Raw genomic sequence first — 21,045 nt, forward strand, 5'->3', positions numbered from 1 at the left:
AAAAAAATGGGTGATATATTAAAATCATGTATAAAATGAAAAAGGTACATACGCTAACTAAATCGGACCTAAATATATATAATATCTACAACCATCAACTTACCTCCATTAATCTACAGTTGCAAGAAAAAGTATGTGAACCCTTTGGAATGATATGGATTTCTGCACAAATTGGTCATAAAATGTGATCTGATCTTCATCTAAGTCACAACAATAGACAATCACAGTCTGCTTAAACTAATAACACACAAAGAATTAAATGTTACCATGTTTTTATTGAACACACCATGTAAACATTCACAGTGCAGGTGGAAAAAGTATGTGAACCCTTGGATTTAATAACTGGTTGATCCTCCTTTGGCAGCAATAACTTCAACCAAACGTTTCCTGTAGTTGCAGATCAGACGTGCACAACGGTCAGGAGTAATTCTTGACCATTCCTCTTTACAGAACTGTTTCAGTTCAGCAATATTCTTGGGATGTCTGGTGTGAATCGCTTTCTTGAGGTCATGCCCCAGCATCTCAATCGGGTTGAGGTCAGGTCTCTGACTGGGCCACTCCAGAAGGCGTATTTTCTTCTGTTTAAGCCATTCTATTGTTGATTTACTTCTATGCTTTGGGTCGTTGTCCTGCTGCAACACCCATCTTCAGATGGCCTTAAGTTCTCCTGCAAAATGTATTCATTTTTCCTTCGATGATAGCAATCCGTCCAGGCCCTGACGCAGCAAAGCAGCCCCAAACCATGATGCCCCCACCACCATACTTCACAGTTGGGATGAGGTTTGGATGTTGGTGTGCTGTGCCTCTTTTTCTCCACACATAGTGTTGTGTGTTTCTTCCAAACAACTCAACTTTGGTTTCATCTGTCCACAGAATATTTTGCCAGTACTGCTGTGGAACATCTGGGTGCTCTTGTGCAAACTGTAAACGTGCAGCAATGTTTTTTTTGGACAGCAGTGGCTTCCTCTCTGGTATCCTCCCATGAAATCCATTCGTGTTTTATGTATCGTAGATTTTTTTATAGGGCAGGGCAGCTGTAACCAACACCTCCAATCTCATCTCATTGATTGGACTCCAGTTGGCTGACACCTCACTCCAATTAGCTCTTGGAGAGGTCATTAGTCTAGGGGTTCACATACTTTTTCCACCTGCACTGTGAATGTTTACATGGTGTGTTCAATAAAAACATGGTAACATTTAATTCTTTGTGTGTTATTAGTTTAAGCAGACTGTGATTGTCTATTGTTGTGACTTAGATGAAGATCAGATCACATTTTATGACCAATTTGTGCAGAAATCCATATCATTCCAAAAGGTTCACATACTTTTTATTGCAACTGTATCCCACTCACATTGAACTCAATATTAAGTCCATGAGGCTGCAGTGATTTCAAGGTAAAGATCCATTTTAGTTCTTTCTTCCTAAGGATCTGCTCTTTATTCCCACCTCTTCTCAATGTGCCCACCGAATCTATCACTCTGAATCTCAGTTGGTTGATAGAGTGGCCACACTCCACAAAATGTTTAGCCACCGGTTTCTCCAGCATCTTTTTCCTAATCGTGCTTTTATGTTTGTTTATTCTTTCTCTAATTTCCATGGTGGTCTTCCCCACGTAAATCAGGCTACAAGGGCATTGTATCATGTAGATCACATCCCTAGATTTACAGGTATAAAAACCTTTGATGTTATATGTTTTACCACTGTAAGGATGGACAAACGTATCTCCTTTCACCATATTGCCATAATTGCAGCATCCTAAACAGGGGAAATTGCCCATCTTTCTCGGTGCCAAGTATCTCTGTCTGTCTTCACACGCACCTCCTATATGCGATTTAACCAGTCTATCACATAGACTGGCATTCTTCTTGTATGCCATCAGTGGTGGATTGCTAAATTCGCAAACAGTTGGTAAACCCTTATGTAGAATGTGCCATTCCTTCGTCAAAATGTCGGCAATGTCCCCACTGTGACTGCCAAACGTAGACACAAAAGGGATTCTCTGAATACCTTTATCCACTGTAGAATTGTGAAGTGTGGTTTCCCTATCAACCGTCATGATTCTTTTACTGGTCTCTCGTAACAATTTGCGTGGATATCCCCTACCAGAAAATGTATTGCACATCTCTTCCACCCTATCATGAATATGTTCTCATCATCCGATACTACTCTTCTGACCCGTAATAGTTGACTCCATGGTGGCTAAACACTTTGTGGAGTGTGGCCACTCTATCAACCAACTGAGTTTCAGAGTGATAGATTCGGTGGGCACATTGAGAAGAGGTAGGAATAAAGAGCAGATCCTTAGGAAGAAAGAACTCAAATGGATCTTTACCTTGAAATCACTGCAGCCTCATGGACTTAATACTGAGTTCAATGTGAGTGACATAGATTAATGGAGGTAAGCTGGTGGTTGTAGATATATATATTTAGGTCCGATTCAGTTAGAGTATGTACCTTTTTAAATTTTATACATGATTTTAATATATCACCCCTTTTTTTTCTTTCTCTTTTTTATATAGATTGCGGGCGGAACATGGTGGAGTGATCGAGGCACCTGGATTCCAGTATTTATTGACCACGGAGATCTTGTTTATATAAACATTGGACCCCCTATTATGGGGGTAGTCCATTTTAACTTATGAATATGCCAGTGCAATACTCCCTAATAATGTGACTATATATTGCATATGGTGAGGTAACATGATGCGGTGCGGGATATATCCTATTTTTTGGGGAAGTTCCCAGCACGCTACACATGGTTTGATAAAAGTGCACATGCGATATAAGACATTGGTATCATTTATTTTTGGGAGAGCACCGGTAGCTATGACAATGAGGATGCTTCTTATTTGTACGTATCGGCATAATGAGGAGGAGTTAGGGTATCATGTGACCATCATGTGGTCTTGGCTGATGACGCGATACTTCGCGTCATTTGGGATCTGGGCAATCACCGGGTATATTGCGGGCATGTGCAGTTGAAATTGGGAGACGCGACTGTGGAATCCAGGTGATCGATGGACGTGCTGCCGTGAATACCGCCCCCCACATGGTAACACATGTATTTTAATTACGCATAAGGATATTGAAATTTGTACTTGATTATGGCCTTCTTTAGACTGTTCAGTTTAAATAAGTGGGTGTTGTGTTGCCTGACTGATTGGCTATTCTACAGGTGAGGGAGGGGCTTCATGCACTGTATTAGAGATGGTATATTTGTACCTATGCTTGATAAATGCTACTATGTAGCCGAAACGTTGCATTCGTTTTTTTCGTGTACACGTTCACTGAAGTCTCATCAATAAAGAAGATACCGGAGATACTGCTGTCGCCTTCCATTTTCTACTGTCTTGGTGACTGCTGAGGATCTGCGGTCACGGCGTGGCTGGTGCATTCCGGAGTGGTCGTGGAGACCCATGTGTGCTGCTTTTTAATATATTTCTTCAGACATCTTTGATCCAAGGAGCGTGCATCGGGGACTACACAAAATCCTAGGATGGAGGTACTCCTGGGTCCGGGTAAGACCAAAGAGACTGTGAATATGAATGTGTACATGTATACTGAAGAGGACATTCACAGATTGATTAATGAGGATAAGCGTGATGTCTCTTTTCTCAGTACACCATCGATCGATTTGTTAAAACATAAGTTTAAACAGGAGTCTAAAAGACTTACCACCATTGAGTTACACCTCAGTACATTGAGAGAATACTACAAAATGCAGAGAATTCCAAGAGGATTGAGTTCTCATTTACAACCCAATCTCATCCCTAAAAATGAGGAGTTCTGTAAGAAGTCTGAGTTGGTGAATAACAAATACTCATTTGAATTGATGTTATTAAATATCGAGTATCTACATAAAGAGGTCGACATGATTAAAAAAAAAACTTTGGATACTCAGATACAAAGTATAAGTACAGATGAGTTTGCCTCACATAAAGAAAAGATGACACAACATATACAACGCCACAGAGTGGAGGTGGAAGGAACAAAACGTGATAAATGGCATAGAGATTTGGAGGATTACCAATTGGGACGTGTATACAATTGGCAGAACCATCAAATGCAGAATAGACCCAAGAGAAGAAAAGGGAGGAGATTTAAACAGGGACACTTTGGATTCACCACCTGCGATTTTGAGTCCACCGATGAATCAGGGAAGTCTGTTTTTTTAGGACTATTAAAGCACACAAAAGAAAGAAAATGTCGACGTGGCAGAAGGAAGCACCACAGGTCACAGAAGGAACCTGCCTCCACCTATGTATCCAGGTCACAGCAAGGAGACCCAAGGGAGACCAAGAAGGCGCAATCAGATTAAATAAATTAACTAGTCGTGAATATTTCCTCCAAGTAACTAAACTCTAATCAGGTCAGGGTATTGGGTCGTGGACTGACCTTTTGCCCTTCAGCTGAGAGGGATTGGTTCGATTTGGAACTTGATTTACAACGTTTTTTTAGAAGGTTGAGATTTAAAGGTTTTTTCCACAGATGGTGACAAAACTATTATATCTAATAAAAATAAAAATTTGGTTGAATTAGCACTGAATGAGCTAGATCTAAAAAGAAAGAGTAATTTTTCACCGCCTCAAAATAACCATGTACCGGTATTTGAAACATACAGTCATGTGAAAAAATTAGGACACCCTTTGAAAGCATGTGGTTTTTTGTAACATTTTTAATAAATGGTTATTTCATCTCCGTTTCAACAATACAGAGAGATTAAAGTAATCCAACTAAACAAAGAAAACTGAAGAAAAGTCTTTTCAAGATCTTCTGTAAATGTCATTCTACAAAAATGCCTATTCTAACTGAGGAAAAAGATAGGACACCCTTGCCCCTAATAGCGAGTGTTACCTCCTTTGGCTGAAATAACTGCAGTGAGACGGTTCTTGTAGCCATCTACCAGTCTTCGACATCGGTCTGAGGAAATTTTACCCCACTCCTCAATGCAGAACTTTTTCAGCTGTGAGATGTTTGAGGGGTTTCTTGCACGTACAGCCCTTTTCAAGTCACCCCACAGCATCTCAATGGGATTCAAATCTGGACTTTGACTTGGCCATTCCAGGACTCTCCATTTCTTCTTTTTCAGCCAATCTTTGGTTGATTTACTAGTATGTTTTGGGTCATTGTCATGTTGCATGGTCCAGTTCCGCTTCAGCTTTAATTTTCTAACTGATGGTCTCACATGTTCTTCAAGCACCTTCTGATACACAGTAGAATTCATCGTGGATTCTATGATGGTGAGCTGACCAGGTCCTGCTGCAGCAAAGCAGCCCCAAACCATGACACTTCCACCTCCATGCTTCACAGTTGGTATGAGGTTCTTTTCTTGGAATGCTGTGTTTGGTTTACGCCAAACATGTCCTCTGCTGTTGTGTCCAAATAATTCAATTTTGGACTCATCTGTCCAAAGAACATTATTCCAGAAGTCCTGGTCTTTGTCAACTTTATCTCTGGCAAATGTCAGTCTGGCCTCGATGTTTCTCTTGGAAAGCAAAGGTTTCCTCCTTGCACACCTCCCATGCAAGTTAAACTTGTACAGTCTCTTTCTGATTGTAGAGGCATGTACTTCTACATCAACAGTAGCCAGAGCCTGCTGTAGTTCTCGAGATGACACTTTAGGGTTTTTGGAGACCTCTTTTAGCATCTTGCGGTCTGCTCTTGGGGTGAACTTGCTGGGGCGACCAGTCCTGGGCATGTTGGCAGTTGTTTTGAAAGCCCTCCACTTGTAGACTATCTTCCGGACAGTGGAATGGCTGATTTCAAAATCTTTTGAGATCTTTTTAAATCCCTTCCCAGACTCATAGGCTGCTACAATCTTTTTTCTGAAGTCCTCTGACAGCTCTTTTGCTCTCACCATGGTGCTCACTCTCACTTCAACAGTCAGGAGCACACCAAACTAAATGTCTGAGGTTTAAATAGGGCAAGCCTCATTCAACATGCAGAGTAACGATCTACTAATTATGTGCACCTGGTGTGATATACCTGTGTGAGATCTGAGCCAATTTAAGAGGGAATACATGTGAGGGTGTCCTATCTTTTTCCTCAGTTAGAATAGGCATTTTTGTAGAATGACATTTACAGAAGATCTTGAAAAGACTTTTCTTCAGTTTTCTTTGTTTAGTTGGATTACTTTAATCTCTCTGTATTGTTGAAACGGAGATGAAATAACCATTTATTAAAAATGTTACAAAAAACCACATGCTTTCAAAGGGTGTCCTAATTTTTTCACATGACTGTATATTGAAATTGTTACTAAACAAATTAAAAATTTGAGGGAACAGAATAGAAATGATTTGAGGCAGAATATGTCATATCAAGAGAAGAATGCATTGAAGGCATTAGAACAAAACAAAGATATCACAATAAAGCCCGCTGATAAGGGGGGAGCAATTGTCGTTATGGACACTATCAAACACATTGGTGAAATACAGAGACAACTAAATGATGTGGAAGTATATGAGGCACTGGGAGGGGATCCTAAATGGGACATAATGAGGGATTTGAATGAGATTATCGATGAAGCCTTTGATAAGGGACTCATCGATAATGATCTAAGTGAATACCTTATGGTAAAGTGCCCCATTATCCCATTGCTATATATACTTCCAAAAATACACAAGAGTATGGAGGACCAGCCTGGCAGACAGATTGTTTGTGGCAGGGGGGTCTATATTCAGTACTATTGCAGTGTTCTTGTATAAATTGCTTCGGGTCTATGTGGTCAAAGCTCCCTCCTACATCAGAGATACTGGGCATTTTCTCATTAAATTACGTGAGGTTAATCTACCTACCCACTTTTTCCTTGTTAGTTTCGATGTAGTGTCGCTGTATACATCTATTGAACATGAATATGGCTTGAGGGTTGTCGATGTGGCGCTCACCGGCACAGGACTCTCTCTTGATGCTTGCCAATTTGTTCTCCAACTGCTGGGGGTGGTCCTGAGGAGGAATTATTTTCTCTTTGGGGACACCTTTTACCAGCAGAAGCGAGGTGTAGCAATGGGGTCTAACGTGGCCCCTACTTATGCTAACATCTTCATGGCTGAGGTTGAGGACAGGTTGGTATACCATTCAACATTTATGGGGGGGGGGGGTTTCCTGTGTGGTGGCGCTACATCAATGACATTTTCATGATTTTGGGTGGAACTGTAGAGGAACTGAATAAATTCCACCAGCATTTGAATATGGGGGTTCCAGGTTTACAATTCACCATAACTGTTTCTGAACGTGAATTACAATTCCTTGATGTAAGGGTGCATATTGAAGATGGGATTGTTAAGACAGATTTGTATCAAAAACCCACAGACAGAAAAAAACTTATTGAGATATGATAGCAATCACCCTCGGCGTATGTTGGACTCTCTCCCATGGAGTCAACTATTACGGGTCAGAAGAGTAGTATCAGATGATGAGAACATTTTCATGATAGGGTGGAAGAGATGTGCAATAAATTTTCTGGTAGGGGATATCCACACAAATTGTTACGAGAGACCAGTAAAAGAATCATGGCGGTTGATAGCGAGACCACACTTCACAATTCTACAGTGTATAAAGGGATTCAGAGAATCCCTTTTGTGTCTACGTTTGGCAGTCACAGTGGGGACATTGCTGACAATTTGAGAAAGGAATGGCACATTCTACATAAGGGTTTACCAACTGTTTGCGAATTTAGCAATCCACCACTGATGGCATACAAGAATGCCAGTCTATGTGATAGACTGGTTAAATTGGATATAGGAGGTGCGTGTGAAGACAGACAGAGATACTTGACACCGAGAAAGATGGGCAATTTCCCCTTTTTAGGATGCTGCAATTGTGGCAATATGGTGAAAGGAGACACGTTTGTCCATCCTTACAGTGGTAAAACATATAACATCATTTATACCTGTAGATCTAGGGATGTGATCTACATGATACAATGCCCTTGTAGTCTGATTTACGTGGGGCAGACCACCATGGAAATTAGAGAAAGAATAAACAAACATAAAAGCACGATTAGGAAAAAGATGCTGGAGAAACCGGTGGCTAAACATTTTGTGGAGTGTGGCCACTCTATCAACCAACTGAGATTCAGAGTGATAGATTCGGGGGGCACATTGAGAAGAGGTGGGAATAAAGAGCAGATCCTTAGGAAGAAAAAACTAAAATGGATCTTTACCTTGAAATCACTGCAGCCTCATGGACTTAATATTGAGTTCAATGTGAGTGCCAAAGATTAATGGAGGTAAGCTGGTGGTTGTAGATATATATATTTAGGTCCGATTCAGTTAGAGTATGTACCTTTTTTAATTTTATACATGATTTTAATATATCACCCCTTTTTTTTCTCTCTCTTTTTTATATTAGATGGCGGGCGGAACATGGTGGAGTGATCGAGGCACCTGGATTCCAGTATTTATTGACCACGGGGTAGGAGATCTTGTTTATATAAACATTGGACCCCCTATTATGGGGGTAGTCCTTTTTAACCACTTTCCGTCGGCCCATAGGATATAAACGTCCTATGGATGGACCTCTATTTCTGAAAGCACGTTTTAAAACGTCCTTTCAGAAATCGCAGCTGCATGCTAATCGTGCAGCTGCTGATCGGGTTGCCCGCTGTCAGTGACAGCAGGGCAACCCAGAGAGGAGGCAGGGACAGTGCCCAGGTGTCCCTGCCTTCAGGATCACTGCAGACACAGCGCTCACCGAGCGCTGTGTATGCAGAGCAGGAAGCGCTATGCGCTTCCTGTTCCGGCCCGGCGGTCATGTGACCGCCGGGACCGGAGCGTGCAGGAGCTGTGTGAGGTCTCTCAGAGACCTCGATCAGCCCTGCACTGAGGCTGTACAGCGCTGGATTGCTGCTGTACAGCCTCTCTAGGGGTGTATTTGTCCTGTAACTGGGGCTACTATGTCAGCCCCAGTTACAGGAGAAATCAACAGTGAAAAAAAAAAGAAAAAGTGAAGTAAATGTCCCCCAGAGGTCTTGTATGACCTTATGGGGGACGAAAAGTGTAAAAAAAAAATAAAGGGTTGAAAAAATCAAATAAAAAAAAGTTTCACATGTAAAAAAAAAAGTCCCCAAGTAAGGAATAAAAAAAAAATTGAAAAAATTGAAAAAATAAAATAAAATAGACATATTTGGTATTGCCGCGTCCGTAACCAGCTCTATAAAAATATCACATGACCTAACCCCTCGGGTGAACAAAAAAAAAAAAAAAAAAAAAACTGTGTCAAAACAAGCTATTTTTGTCACCTTGCATCACAAAAGGTGCAACACCAAGTGATCAAAAACGCGTATGTCCCTCAAAATGGTACCAATAAAACTGTCATTTCATCCCGCAAAAAATGAGCCCCTACATAAGAAAATCTCTCAAAAAATAAAAAAACTATAGCTCTTAGAACATGGAGACACTAAAACATCATTTTTTTGGTTTCAAAAATGCTATTATTGTGTTAAAGTAAAACAAATAAAAAAAAGTATACATATTAGGTATTGCCGCGTCCATAAAAACCAGCTCTATAAAAATATCACATGAGCTAACCCCTCAGATGAACTCCGTAAAAAAAAAAAAACTGTGTCAAAACAAGCAATTTTTGTCACCTTGCATCACAAAAGGTGCAACACCAAGTGATCAAAAACGCGTATGTCCCACAAAATGGTACCAATAAAACCGTCACCTCATCCCGCAAAAAATGAGCCCCTACATAAGAAAATCTCTCAAAAAATAAAAAAACTATAGCTCTCAGAACATGGACACATTAAAACATAATGTTTTTGTTTCAAAAATGCTATTATTGTGTAAAACTTTAATAAATGAGAAAAAGTATACATATTAGGTATCGCCATGTCCGTAACAATCTGCTCTATAAAAATGTCACTTGACTGAACCCCTCAGATGAACGCTGTAAAAATAAATAAATAGAAACTGTGCTAAAACAGCCAATTTTTTGGTCACCTTGCCCCATAAAGTGTTATAATGAATGATCAAAAAATCCTATGTACCCAAAAATAGTACTAATAAAACTGGCACCTTATCCCCTAGTTTCCAAAATGGGGTCACTTCTTGGGAGTTTCTACTGTAAGGGTGCATCAGGGGGCTTCAAATGGGACATGGCATCTAAAAACCATGTGGAGTTCCTTTTCTTCTGCGCCCTGCCGTGTGCCCATACAGCAGTTTATGACCACATGTGGGGTGTTTCTGTAAACCGCAGAATCTGGGTAATAAATATTGAGTTTTGTTTGGCTGTTAACCATCAATGTGTTAAAGAAAAAATTAGATTAAAATGGAAAATCTGCCAAAAAAGTGAAATTTTAAAATTTGATCTCCATTTTCCTTTAATTCTTGTGGAACGCATAAAGGGTTAACAAAGTTTGTAAAATCGGTTTTGAATACCTTGAGAGGTGTAGTTTTTACAATGGGGTCATTTATGGGGGTATCCACTATGTAGGCCCCACAAAGTGACTTCAGACCTGAACTGGTCCATAAAAAGTGGGTTTTGGCAATTTTCTTAAAAATTTGAAGAATTGCTTCTAAACTTCTAAGCCTTCTAACGTCCTAAAAAAATAAAATGACATTTCCAAAATGATGCCAACATAAAGTAGACATATGGGGAATGTTACATAATAAATATTTTATGAGGTATCACTTTCTGTTTTAAAAGCAGAGAAATTGAAATTTAGAAAATTGCGAATTTTTCTAATTTTTGGGTAAATTTGGGATTTTTTCATAAATAAAGGTGAAATATTTTGACTCAAATTTATGACTATCATGAAGCACAATGTGTCACGAGAAAACAATCTCTGAATGACTTGGATAAATAAAGGCGTTCCAAAGTTATTACCACATAAAGTGAGATATGTCAGTTTTGCAAAATTAGGCCTGGTCAGGAAGGGGGCAAATGGCCCAGATGGGAAGTGGTTAACTTATGAATATGCCAGTGCAATACTCCCTAATAATGTGACTATACAGTCTTGTGAAAAAATTAGGACACCCTTTGAAAGCATGTGGTTTTTTGTAACATTTTTAATAAATGGTTATTTCATCTCCGTTTCAACAATACAGAGAGATTAAAGTAATCCGACTAAACAAAGAAAACTGAAGAAAAGTCTTTTCAAGATCTTCTGTAAATGTCATTCTACAAAAATGCCTATTCTAACTAAGGAAAAAGATAGGACACCCTTGCCCCTAATAGCGAGTGTTACCTCCTTTGGCTGAAATAACTGCAGTGAGACGGTTCTTGTAGCCATCTACCAGTCTTCGACATCGGTCTGAGGAAATTTTACCCCACTCCTCAATGCAGAACTTTTTCAGCTGTGAGATGTTTGAGGGGTTTCTTGCACGTACAGCCCTTTTCAAGTCACCCCACAGCATCTCAATGGGATTCAAATCTGGACTTTGACTTGGCCATTCCAGGACTCTCCATTTCTTCTTTTTCAGCCAATCTTTGGTTGATTTACTAGTATGTTTTGGGTCATTGTCATGTTGCATGGTCCAGTTCCGCTTCAGCTTTAATTTTATAACTGATGGTCTCACATGTTCTTCAAGCACCTTCTGATACACAGTAGAATTCATCGTGGATTCTATGATGGTGAGCTGACCAGGTCCTGCTGCAGCAAAGCAGCCCCAAACCATGACACTTCCACCTCCATGCTTCACAGTTGGTATGAGGTTCTTTTCTTGGAATGCTGTGTTTGGTTTACGCCAAACATGTCCTCTGCTGTTGTGTCCAAATAATTCAATTTTGGACTCATCTGTCCAAAGAACATTATTCCAGAAGTCCTGGTCTTTGTCAACTTTATCGCTGGCAAATGTCAGTCTGGCCTCAATGTTTCTCTTGGAAAGCAAAGGTTTCCTCCTTGCACACCTCCCATGCAAGTTAAACTTGTACAGTCTCTTTCTGATTGTAGAGGCATGTACTTCTACATCAACAGTAGCCAGAGCCTGCTGTAGTTCTCGAGATGACACTTTAGGGTTTTTGGATACCTCTTTTAGCATCTTGCGGTCTGCTCTTGGGGTGAACTTGCTGGGGCGACCAGTCCTGGGCATGTTGGCAGTTGTTTTGAAAGCCCTCCACTTGTAGACTATCTTCCGTACAGTGGAATGGCTGATTTCAAAATCTTTTGAGATCTTTTTAAATCCCTTCCCAGACTCATAGGCTGCTACAATCTTTTTTCTGAAGTCCTCTGACAGCTCTTTTGCTCTCACCATGGTGCTCACTCTCACTTCAACAGTCAGGAGCACACCAAACTAAATGTCTGAGGTTTAAATAGGGCAAGCCTCATTCAACATGCAGAGTAACGATCTACTAATTATGTGCACCTGGTGTGATATACCTGTGTGAGATCTGAGCCAATTTAAGAGGGAATACATGTGAGGGTGTCCTATCTTTTTCCTCAGTTAGAATAGGCATTTTTGTAGAATGACATTTACAGAAGATCTTGAAAAGACTTTTCTTCAGTTTTCTTTGTTTAGTTGGATTACTTTAATCTCTCTGTATTGTTGAAACGGAGATGAAATAACCATTTATTAAAAATGTTACAAAAAACCACATGCTTTCAAAGGGTGTCCTAATTTTTTCACATGACTGTATGTATATTGCATATGGTGAGGTAACATGATGCGGTGCGGGATACATCCTTTTTTGGGGGGGAAGTTCCCAGCACACTACACATGGTTTGATGAAAGTGCACATGTGATATAAGACATTGGTATCATTTCTTTTTGGGAGAGCGCCGGTAGCTATGACAATGAGGACGCTCCTTAGTTGTACGTACCAGAATAATGAGGAGGAGTTAGGGTATCATGTGACCATCAAGTGGTCTTGGCTGATGATGCGATACTTTGCATCATTTGGGAGCTGGGCAATCACCGGGTATATTGCGGGCATGCGCAGTTGAAATTGGGAGACGCAACTGTGGAATCCAGGTGATCGATGGACATGCCGCCGTGAATACTGCGGTAACACATGTATTTTAGGATATTTAAATTTGTACTTGATTATGGCCTTCTTTAGACTGGTCAGTTTAAATAAGTGGGTGTTGTGTTGCCTGACTGATTGGCTATTCTACAGGTGATGGAGGGGCTTTATGCACTGTATTAGAGATGGTATATTTATTTGTCACTATGCTTGATGAAGGCTACTATGTAGCCGAAACGTTGCATTTGTTTTTTTCGTGTACACGTTCATTGAAGTCTCATCAATAGATGCTGCTGTCGCCTTCTATTTTCTACCATCTTGTCACAGATGTCATCACGGACACAGACATATGAAAGAGGCCTTAGACAGAAGTGTCTCTCCCTGCACCAAATTTATAAAGCTCGCCATCTTTTTGGAGTACAACTGTTTTTGCGCCTCTTTTGGAGACATTTGCGCCTGTTGCGCTTATTTTTAGTTTTAAGGCAAATTCAGAAGTTTCCTAACTTTTGTGCCTAATTTCTGTCCTATTTATGTAGATGAGCCTTATTTTGCGCCACATTTTGTTGTAAAAACAGTCTAATTTTAACGCCACGTCTCTGTCTTGAGTGGTGAGTTGCGCCACAATTTGCCTACGTTTGCCACATTATTATGCACATACTATGTAGACCAGTTTAGTGAGCCCGAATCTGTCTTACAAGAAAACGACCACTAGAGGTCAAATTGAAGACAGACTTCAGCAATACACTTGTTTTCTTTTACTTCATAAAACAAGGCAAGCTTAGTAAATGTACCCCAAGAGCTTTAATGCTCCTGGCAGTTTTGGTTATTAGGTGGTGTGTTTCATCTTTCTTCTTCTTTTCAAAAACACAACGGGGCAGTGTTTGCGCCTGTTTTTAGTCTAAAAAATACTCTTTTGGACAGTCATATTTTTAGTTGCATTGACTACTGAAATTGCGCCTATTTTGGAGGCTTTTGCACCTTGTTCACCTATTTAGATTTTTTAGACTAAGGCTACTTTCATACTAGTGTTTTTGCTGGATCCGCCAGGGTTCAGCAAAAATGCTTCCATTACTGATAATACAACCATCTGTATCCGTTATGAACGGATCCGGTTGTATTATCTTTAACATAGCAATGACAGATCAGTCATGAACTCCATTGAAAGTCGATGGGGGACGGATCAGTTTTCTATTGTGTCAGAGAAAACATTGGCTTGCATTGTGGGCCATTCTAAGGTTTGCTCTCCAGTATGAGAACGCAACCAAACGGAACGGAATCCATTTTGGAGCATTCAATTCTGTTCAGTTACGTTTTGTCCCCATTGACAATGAATGGGGACAAAATTGAAGCGTTTTTTTCCGGTATTGAGACCCTATGACCCTAGGATCTCAATACCGGAAAATATTAATGCTACTATGAAAGTAGCCTAATTCAGAAGTTTTGTAACTTTTGTGACTTTTTTCCAACCTATTTAATGTAGGTGCGCCCTTTTTTGCTCCTGAATTTGTCACAAAACAGTCTAATTTCTACTCCACCCCAGGGCACTTTTCTTTGTCTGTTTTGAGTGATGAAGTGCTACTTTTTTTGCATTAAAAGTTGCATTTTCCTGGAGACATGCAACTTTTCTCCGCAAAGATGCGACTTTTATGCGCAAATACATTAGACCAGTCTAAGTGAATATGAACCTCTCTAACTGATAAACAACCACCAGAGGTCAGACTGCTGGGCCACTTTTAGTAAATTCTCAGCTGGAATACGCCTGTCTAATTTTATGGCCAAACACTGGCGAGCTTGATGAATGTGCCCCAGTATTTAGTCGTATGGCCAATTTTGCCGCCCCTGCACTACAGTAATACACTCGTATGATCTATTACAAAAAAAATATGACAGTTACCCTTCAATACTGAAAGCACTGGATCTTTATGTACTTGGCTGGCAGCCAAATGGAGTGCTTGCGTGTCCTCCTGGGCAATGGCTCACCCGGAAATTTCCCTGTAGGGTCTATGGCCAGTCCGCCCATGGAAAGGGGGAAAGTAAGTCGGTCTTAGTAAATGTGCCCTATTGCGTGTAAACTGTCAGGCTATGTTCATACAAATACAATCTGCTACACATTTCATCTAGGAAAACTTACGTTTTCCATCGTGAAATCTGCCATCAATAGCTTTTCATTGACTTCAATTGAAAAACATCACCATATGCATTTTTCTGTATGAACTTAGCCTCAGGGTTCCTGAGGGCATCTCCAATATGATACAGAAGCTGTGTGACAAGAAGTGTATTTGGTGAACAGCAGCAGATCAGTAGCTGAAAAGATGTTGTTTATAGTGGCATATATTTAGTGGCATATATTTAATTTGGGGGAGGTTTTAGAGGAGTTTTTACAAGAGAGTTAGGACTGTATTACATTGGCAGATTGTCTGCCAGATCATCGCTAACGGGCGGTCGTAGTAACGGCCATTAGCGATGATCTGGCAGTGTAATACTGCTGCCGACTGCATGATAATCAAGCAAACTATGGCATAGCGATTGCTCGTTCCCATACTGTGGAGGAGATTACTACATGTAATAGCAGCGGTCTCCCCCACTCACGAGCATGGCAATTACCAGGAACGAACGCTCCCTTCCTGACAATCGTCTGCCTGATCGTTTCATGTCATACAGCCCTTAGAAGAGTATTTTGTTGAGGTTTCTCTGCTTCTATAAAAACCTCAATCAAATCTGCTTCCAAGAAGTAACATGTCACTTCTCAAACGTTTTTAACATCAGCTACTGATAAATCCTCGGCCATTTTACACTGTGTGCACAAGGTGGATTTTTTATAACATTAAAGTCAATGGGGAAACTGCTGGTGAGTTTTGGTTGTAACAACTACATATAAGGCCGTCCACAACCTGTCCCCTTCCCTACATCTGAGCTACTTTTTCGATACACTTCCACCCGTAATCTCCGATCCTCACAAGACCTCCTTCTCTACTCTGCTTTTTTCGCCTCTTCCAACAATTGCCTCCAAGGTTTCTCCCTTGCATCCCCCATAATCTGGAACTCTCTACCCCCAACATATCAGACTCTCACCTACAGTGGAATCCTTCAAAAGAAACCTGAAAACTCACCTCTTCAGACAAGCCTACAATCAGTGACCCTGCTGCCTCTATACCGCCATTACCAGCTTCACCCGCACCTACTGTGTTCTTCTCCCATTTCTTGTAGATATTGTAAGCCCTTGCAGGCAGGGTCCTCTCCCCCTCTGTACCAGTCTGTTAATAGTTTCTTGTTTAGTGTATTTTTATATTGATGTACAGCGCCATGGAATTAATGGCGCTTTCAAAAAAATATTACTAATACTGGGGGACATTAAGCACATGAAGGGCACTACTGGGGTATTATAAATACCGTGGGCACTACAAAGGGGCATAATAGCTGCATTATTACTAAGGGGATACTGTGGGGGCATTATTATTGGGCATTATATGACAATATGGAGGCATTGCACCCTTGGAGAGCATTATCACTATTGGGAGCACTATTATTGATGAGAGCACTCTGGGAGACAATTATTACTATTAGTGGGACTTTTGGGAGCACTTTATGGCTCTGTTATTGTTTTTTATTTGGGGGCATTTGGGAGCACAATGCACACAATATTGGGGGGTGGCAGCAGGATAATACTGTTGGATCACCAGGAGGGGGGACAATGGAAAAGTGAGGAAACTAAGATGTCTGTGTGGCAAACTCTACAGAGATGAGACATGGCTGAAATACTTCATCAAGTCGGTCTAGTCCAAATGGAGAAGATGAGGAAAGAGCACATCTACATCAGAGGAGACATCACTGAAAGAAACTGTCACGGTGATGTGGTCTGAATGGAGAAGATGAGGAAAGAGAACATCTACATCAGAGAAGACATCACTGATAGAAGCTGTCATGGTGATTTGTTCTGAATGGAGAAGATGAGGAAGGACAAGACCTACATAAGAGGAGACGTCACTCAAAGAAGCTGTCATGGGGATTTGGTCTGAATGGAGAAGATGATAAAAGGGAACATCTACATCAGAGGAGACATCACTGCATGTAAGAGGTGTGTGGTGCTGTATGTAATATCCAGTTCAAATATGCATTTAGCAGTATGGCTGGGGGGGAGGGATTGGATTGAGAAGTTAACACGTGATGAGGGGGCGCCATTTCACATTTTACCTCAGGCATCAAATAAGCTAGAATTGGCTCAGGCCACAACTGTATCTGTGTCCTGATGACTCTCATATAGCACCATTTCTATTTTTGCAGATGACATTAAGCTGTGTAGTACCATGCAGTCTATGGAAGATGTCCATAAACTACAAGCTGACTTGAACACTCTGAGTGATTGGGCATCAACTTGGCAAATGAGGTTCAATGTGGATAAATGTAAAGTTATGCATCTTGGTAGTAACAATCTCTGTGCTTTATATGTCCTAGGTGATGTAACACTGGGAGAGAAGGATTTGGGTGTTCTTGTAGATGGTAGATTAAATAAGAGCGCACAATGTCAATCAGCTGCTTCTAAGGCCACCAGGATATTGTCATGCATTAAACGAGGCATGGACTCGCGGGGCAGGGATGTAATATTACCACTTTACAAAGCGCTGGTGCGGCCTCATCTGGAATATGCAGTTCAGTTCTGGGCACCAGTCCATAGAAAGGACGCTCTGCAGCTGGAGCGGGTGCAGAGGAGAGCGACTAAACTGATAAGGGGCATGGAGGGTCTTATTTATGAAGAAAGATTAAAAGAATTACATTTATTTAGTCTTGAGAAGAGACGTCTAAGGGGAGACATGATTAACCTATACAAATATATAAATGGGCCATACAAAAAATACGGTGAAAAACTGTTCCATGTCAAATGACCTAAAAAAAGTTCAGTCTCCGGAAGCGTCAAAGCTTCTTTACTGTAAGAAGTGTGAATCTGTGGAATAGACTTCCTCAGGAGGTGGTCACAGCAGGAACAGTGGACAGTTTTAAAAAGGGTTTAGACGAATTCTTGAAAGAACATGACATTAAGGCCTCAAGCACACGACCGTTGTTTGGATCCGCATCCGAGCCGCTGTTTTGGCGGCTCGGATGCGGACCCATTCACTTCAATGGGGCCGCAAAAGATGCGGACAGCACTCCGTGTGCTGTACGCATCCGTTGCTCCGTTCCGAGGCCCCGCAAAAATAATATAGCATGTCCTATCCTTGTCCGTTTTGCGGACAAAAATAGGCATGTCTACAATGGGCCGCCTGTTCTGTTCCGCAAATTGCGGAAGGCACACTGGCGGCTTCTGTTTTTTGCGGATCCGCAAAAAACAGAACGGTCGTGTGCATGAGGCCTAATGCTTATGGAAATGTGTAGAAATCTCACTTCCTTCTAGGATTCCCGTCCCCACCTATCCCTTGGTTGAACTTGATGGACTTGTGTCTTTTTCAACCGTATTAACTATATAACTATGTATAGTTTTGGAACCCCTGCTGGGAATAGCTATTACTTTCTGGCTGTCCTGATTAGGGCCCCCAAACATAACTTTGCTTGGGGCCCCAGAAATGCCAAACCTGCCCCTGCTCACTTCACCCATACAATACACACCAAGCGTACATACCAAACATACATTACATGTTCAGCTCATAAGGCGCATACACGGCATAGACCTGCCACAAATACAGTACCTGTAGCCCACAGCAGACTGACCAGACAACCTGTACATGTGAACGCCGTATTCATGCTCAGTACATGTGTAAAGCACAGAGTCCATGTACACATTACATATGCAGTTCACATACACCAGTAATAACAGCGCAGATACATACAAGCTTTTGCCATGCACACAGTGACACATAGCACACGTCATACATGCACAGTGACACATAGCACACATCGACATAAAACACACATCATACATGCACACAGTACATGTCACACATGCACACAGTGACATTGAACACACATCACACATGCACACAGTGAAATAGCACACACATCACACAGTGACATAGCACACACATCACACATGCACACAGTGACATAGCACACATGTCACACAGTACATGTCACACATGCACACAGTGAAATAGCACACACATGCACACAGTGAAATAGCACACACATCACACATGCACACAGTAACATAGCACACACATCACACATGCACACAGTGACATAGCACACACATCACACATGCGCACAGTGACATAGCACACACATGCACACAGTGACATAGCACACACATCACACATGCACACAGTAACATAGCACACACATCACACATGCACACAGTGACATAGCACACACATCACACATGCACACAGTGACATAGCACACACATCACACAGTGACATAGCACACACATCACACATGCACACAGTGACACACATCACACATGCACACACATCACACATGCACACAGTGACATAGCACACACATGCACACAGTGACATAGCACACACATCACACATGCACACAGTGACATAGCACACACGTCACACATGCACACAGTGACATAGCACACACATGCACACAGTGACATAGCACACACATCACACATGCACACAGTGACATAGCACACACCTCACACATGCACACAGTGACATAGCACACACATGCACACAGTGACATAGCACACACATGCACACAGTGACATAGCACACACGTTACACATGCACACAGTAACATAGCACACACGTCACACATGCACACAGTGACATAGCACACACATAGCACACACATGCACACAGTGACATAGCACACAGGTATACCAGCCCTGACCTCCAGCCGCTCCGTCAGCTCCCTCTGCATCTCCTCGTAGCGCCGGCTCATGTCCTGGTTCCTCTCCAGCAGGGCTTTCCCCAGCCGGGCCGCCAGCATCAGGTCCCTCTCCTTCTGCCGAATGACCGAGGGCAGCGCTGGGTCCTCCCCGTCCGCGGGGCCCTCGGCCTCCTCCTCCTCCGGGTCCCCCTCGGCTGCCATGAGCACCAGCTCTTCATCCAGCTCCAGCAGCCCCGGCTGATCCGGCCGCTCCGGGGACGACGAACTGCGCCTGACAGGGAGCTCCATAGGGCGCTGTCCGGGCGGCTGGTGCTGAAGCTGTGTGCAGCCTATCCCCGGGTCACCGCGGCAGGACTAGACACTGTGCCCTCTCACACCCCAGCGCTCCAGGCACAGACGTGACGCCGGATTAGCACTGTACGGCACAGTCGACTATGTGGGTGCTATAGAGGAGGCAATGTAAATGCCGGTGCACGGCCCGCCACTAATCACATGCCCGCACTACACCATGGCGTGGGCTTAGCGCCTACAAACCTCTGCCGGGAACACACACCCCAAACGGGGCCCAGACACTGTCTAGTGACAGGTGCCCCGCAGCCTGCAATCGATACTGAGTTCCCACCGGGTTAACTGGCTTTACTAATACCGCACCTTCTGTCTAATGCAGTCCCCGTGCAGTCCAGTGCAAGCACCCCAGCCCCCTCCCCCCGCACCCTGGATTCAGTAGGAGGGTGTCCAGCTCCGCAGGCCTCGGGCTGCGTTGCCCTCTCCTTTCCCTACAGCGCTGCGCTCCCCCGCACCCATCTCTGCAAGAGGCTTGTAATGCGTGCGCAGCCCGTGACGTCACCGGCACCTGTTCTGAGCCCGCTGCTCATTGGCTGTGGAGGCTTGCGCGATCAGCTGTGTGGAGAGGCTGCAGTGTAGTGTGGGCGCCTCTAGCGGCCGCTCCGCGCCAGTCCTCACAGTTCTCCCATATTGCTGAGGCATTCTGTAAACGTCACTTCTCTATCAGCATCAGAATGCAGGCGTCCACCAGGGTAGCCTGTATTCTGACTGAAAAGCCATGGGCTATCGTAAAATGTATTATGGAAAAGCCTGCTTGTACATTTGTAGGCCTCAGACCATTGAACGTTCCATAAAAATGCATGTTTTTTTTATATTCTGGAATGGTTTGGCAGTGCTGGAAACAGCAAGGGGATAAGGCTATCTTTGTCGCGCAACTGTCGCAGTAATGTTGCGTGACATATTTTTTAATGCTGTGACTGCGACGTGACAGAAAAAACACATCCAAGATGGATTTTTGTGCAATTGTCGCAGTCGCAGTATGGCACATTGCAACACCATAGCCTAGCATTATAAAATATGTC

General features: G+C 42.4%; 1 protein-coding gene across 3 annotated transcripts in view; it reads right to left on the reverse strand.

Annotated features, from left to right (window-relative positions):
* BICDL1 (BICD family like cargo adaptor 1) overlaps positions 1–20,432 on the reverse strand; it is a 122,090-nt gene extending 101,658 nt beyond the window's left edge. For all 3 annotated transcript variants that reach the window (XR_005776181.1, XM_040416517.1, XM_040416518.1), the window contains exon 1: positions 19,679–20,432. Coding sequence is in view for 2 of the 3 variants with exons in the window: in XM_040416517.1 (XP_040272451.1) it covers positions 19,679–19,966 (288 nt within the window). In the remaining variant the exon portion in view is untranslated. The remainder of the gene's footprint in view (positions 1–19,678) is intronic.
* Positions 20,433–21,045: the final 613 nt, after the last annotated feature.

Source organism: Bufo bufo, chromosome 2, assembly GCF_905171765.1.
Source record: "Bufo bufo chromosome 2, aBufBuf1.1, whole genome shotgun sequence".
In the NCBI taxonomy this organism is placed as follows: Eukaryota; Metazoa; Chordata; class Amphibia; order Anura; family Bufonidae; genus Bufo; species Bufo bufo.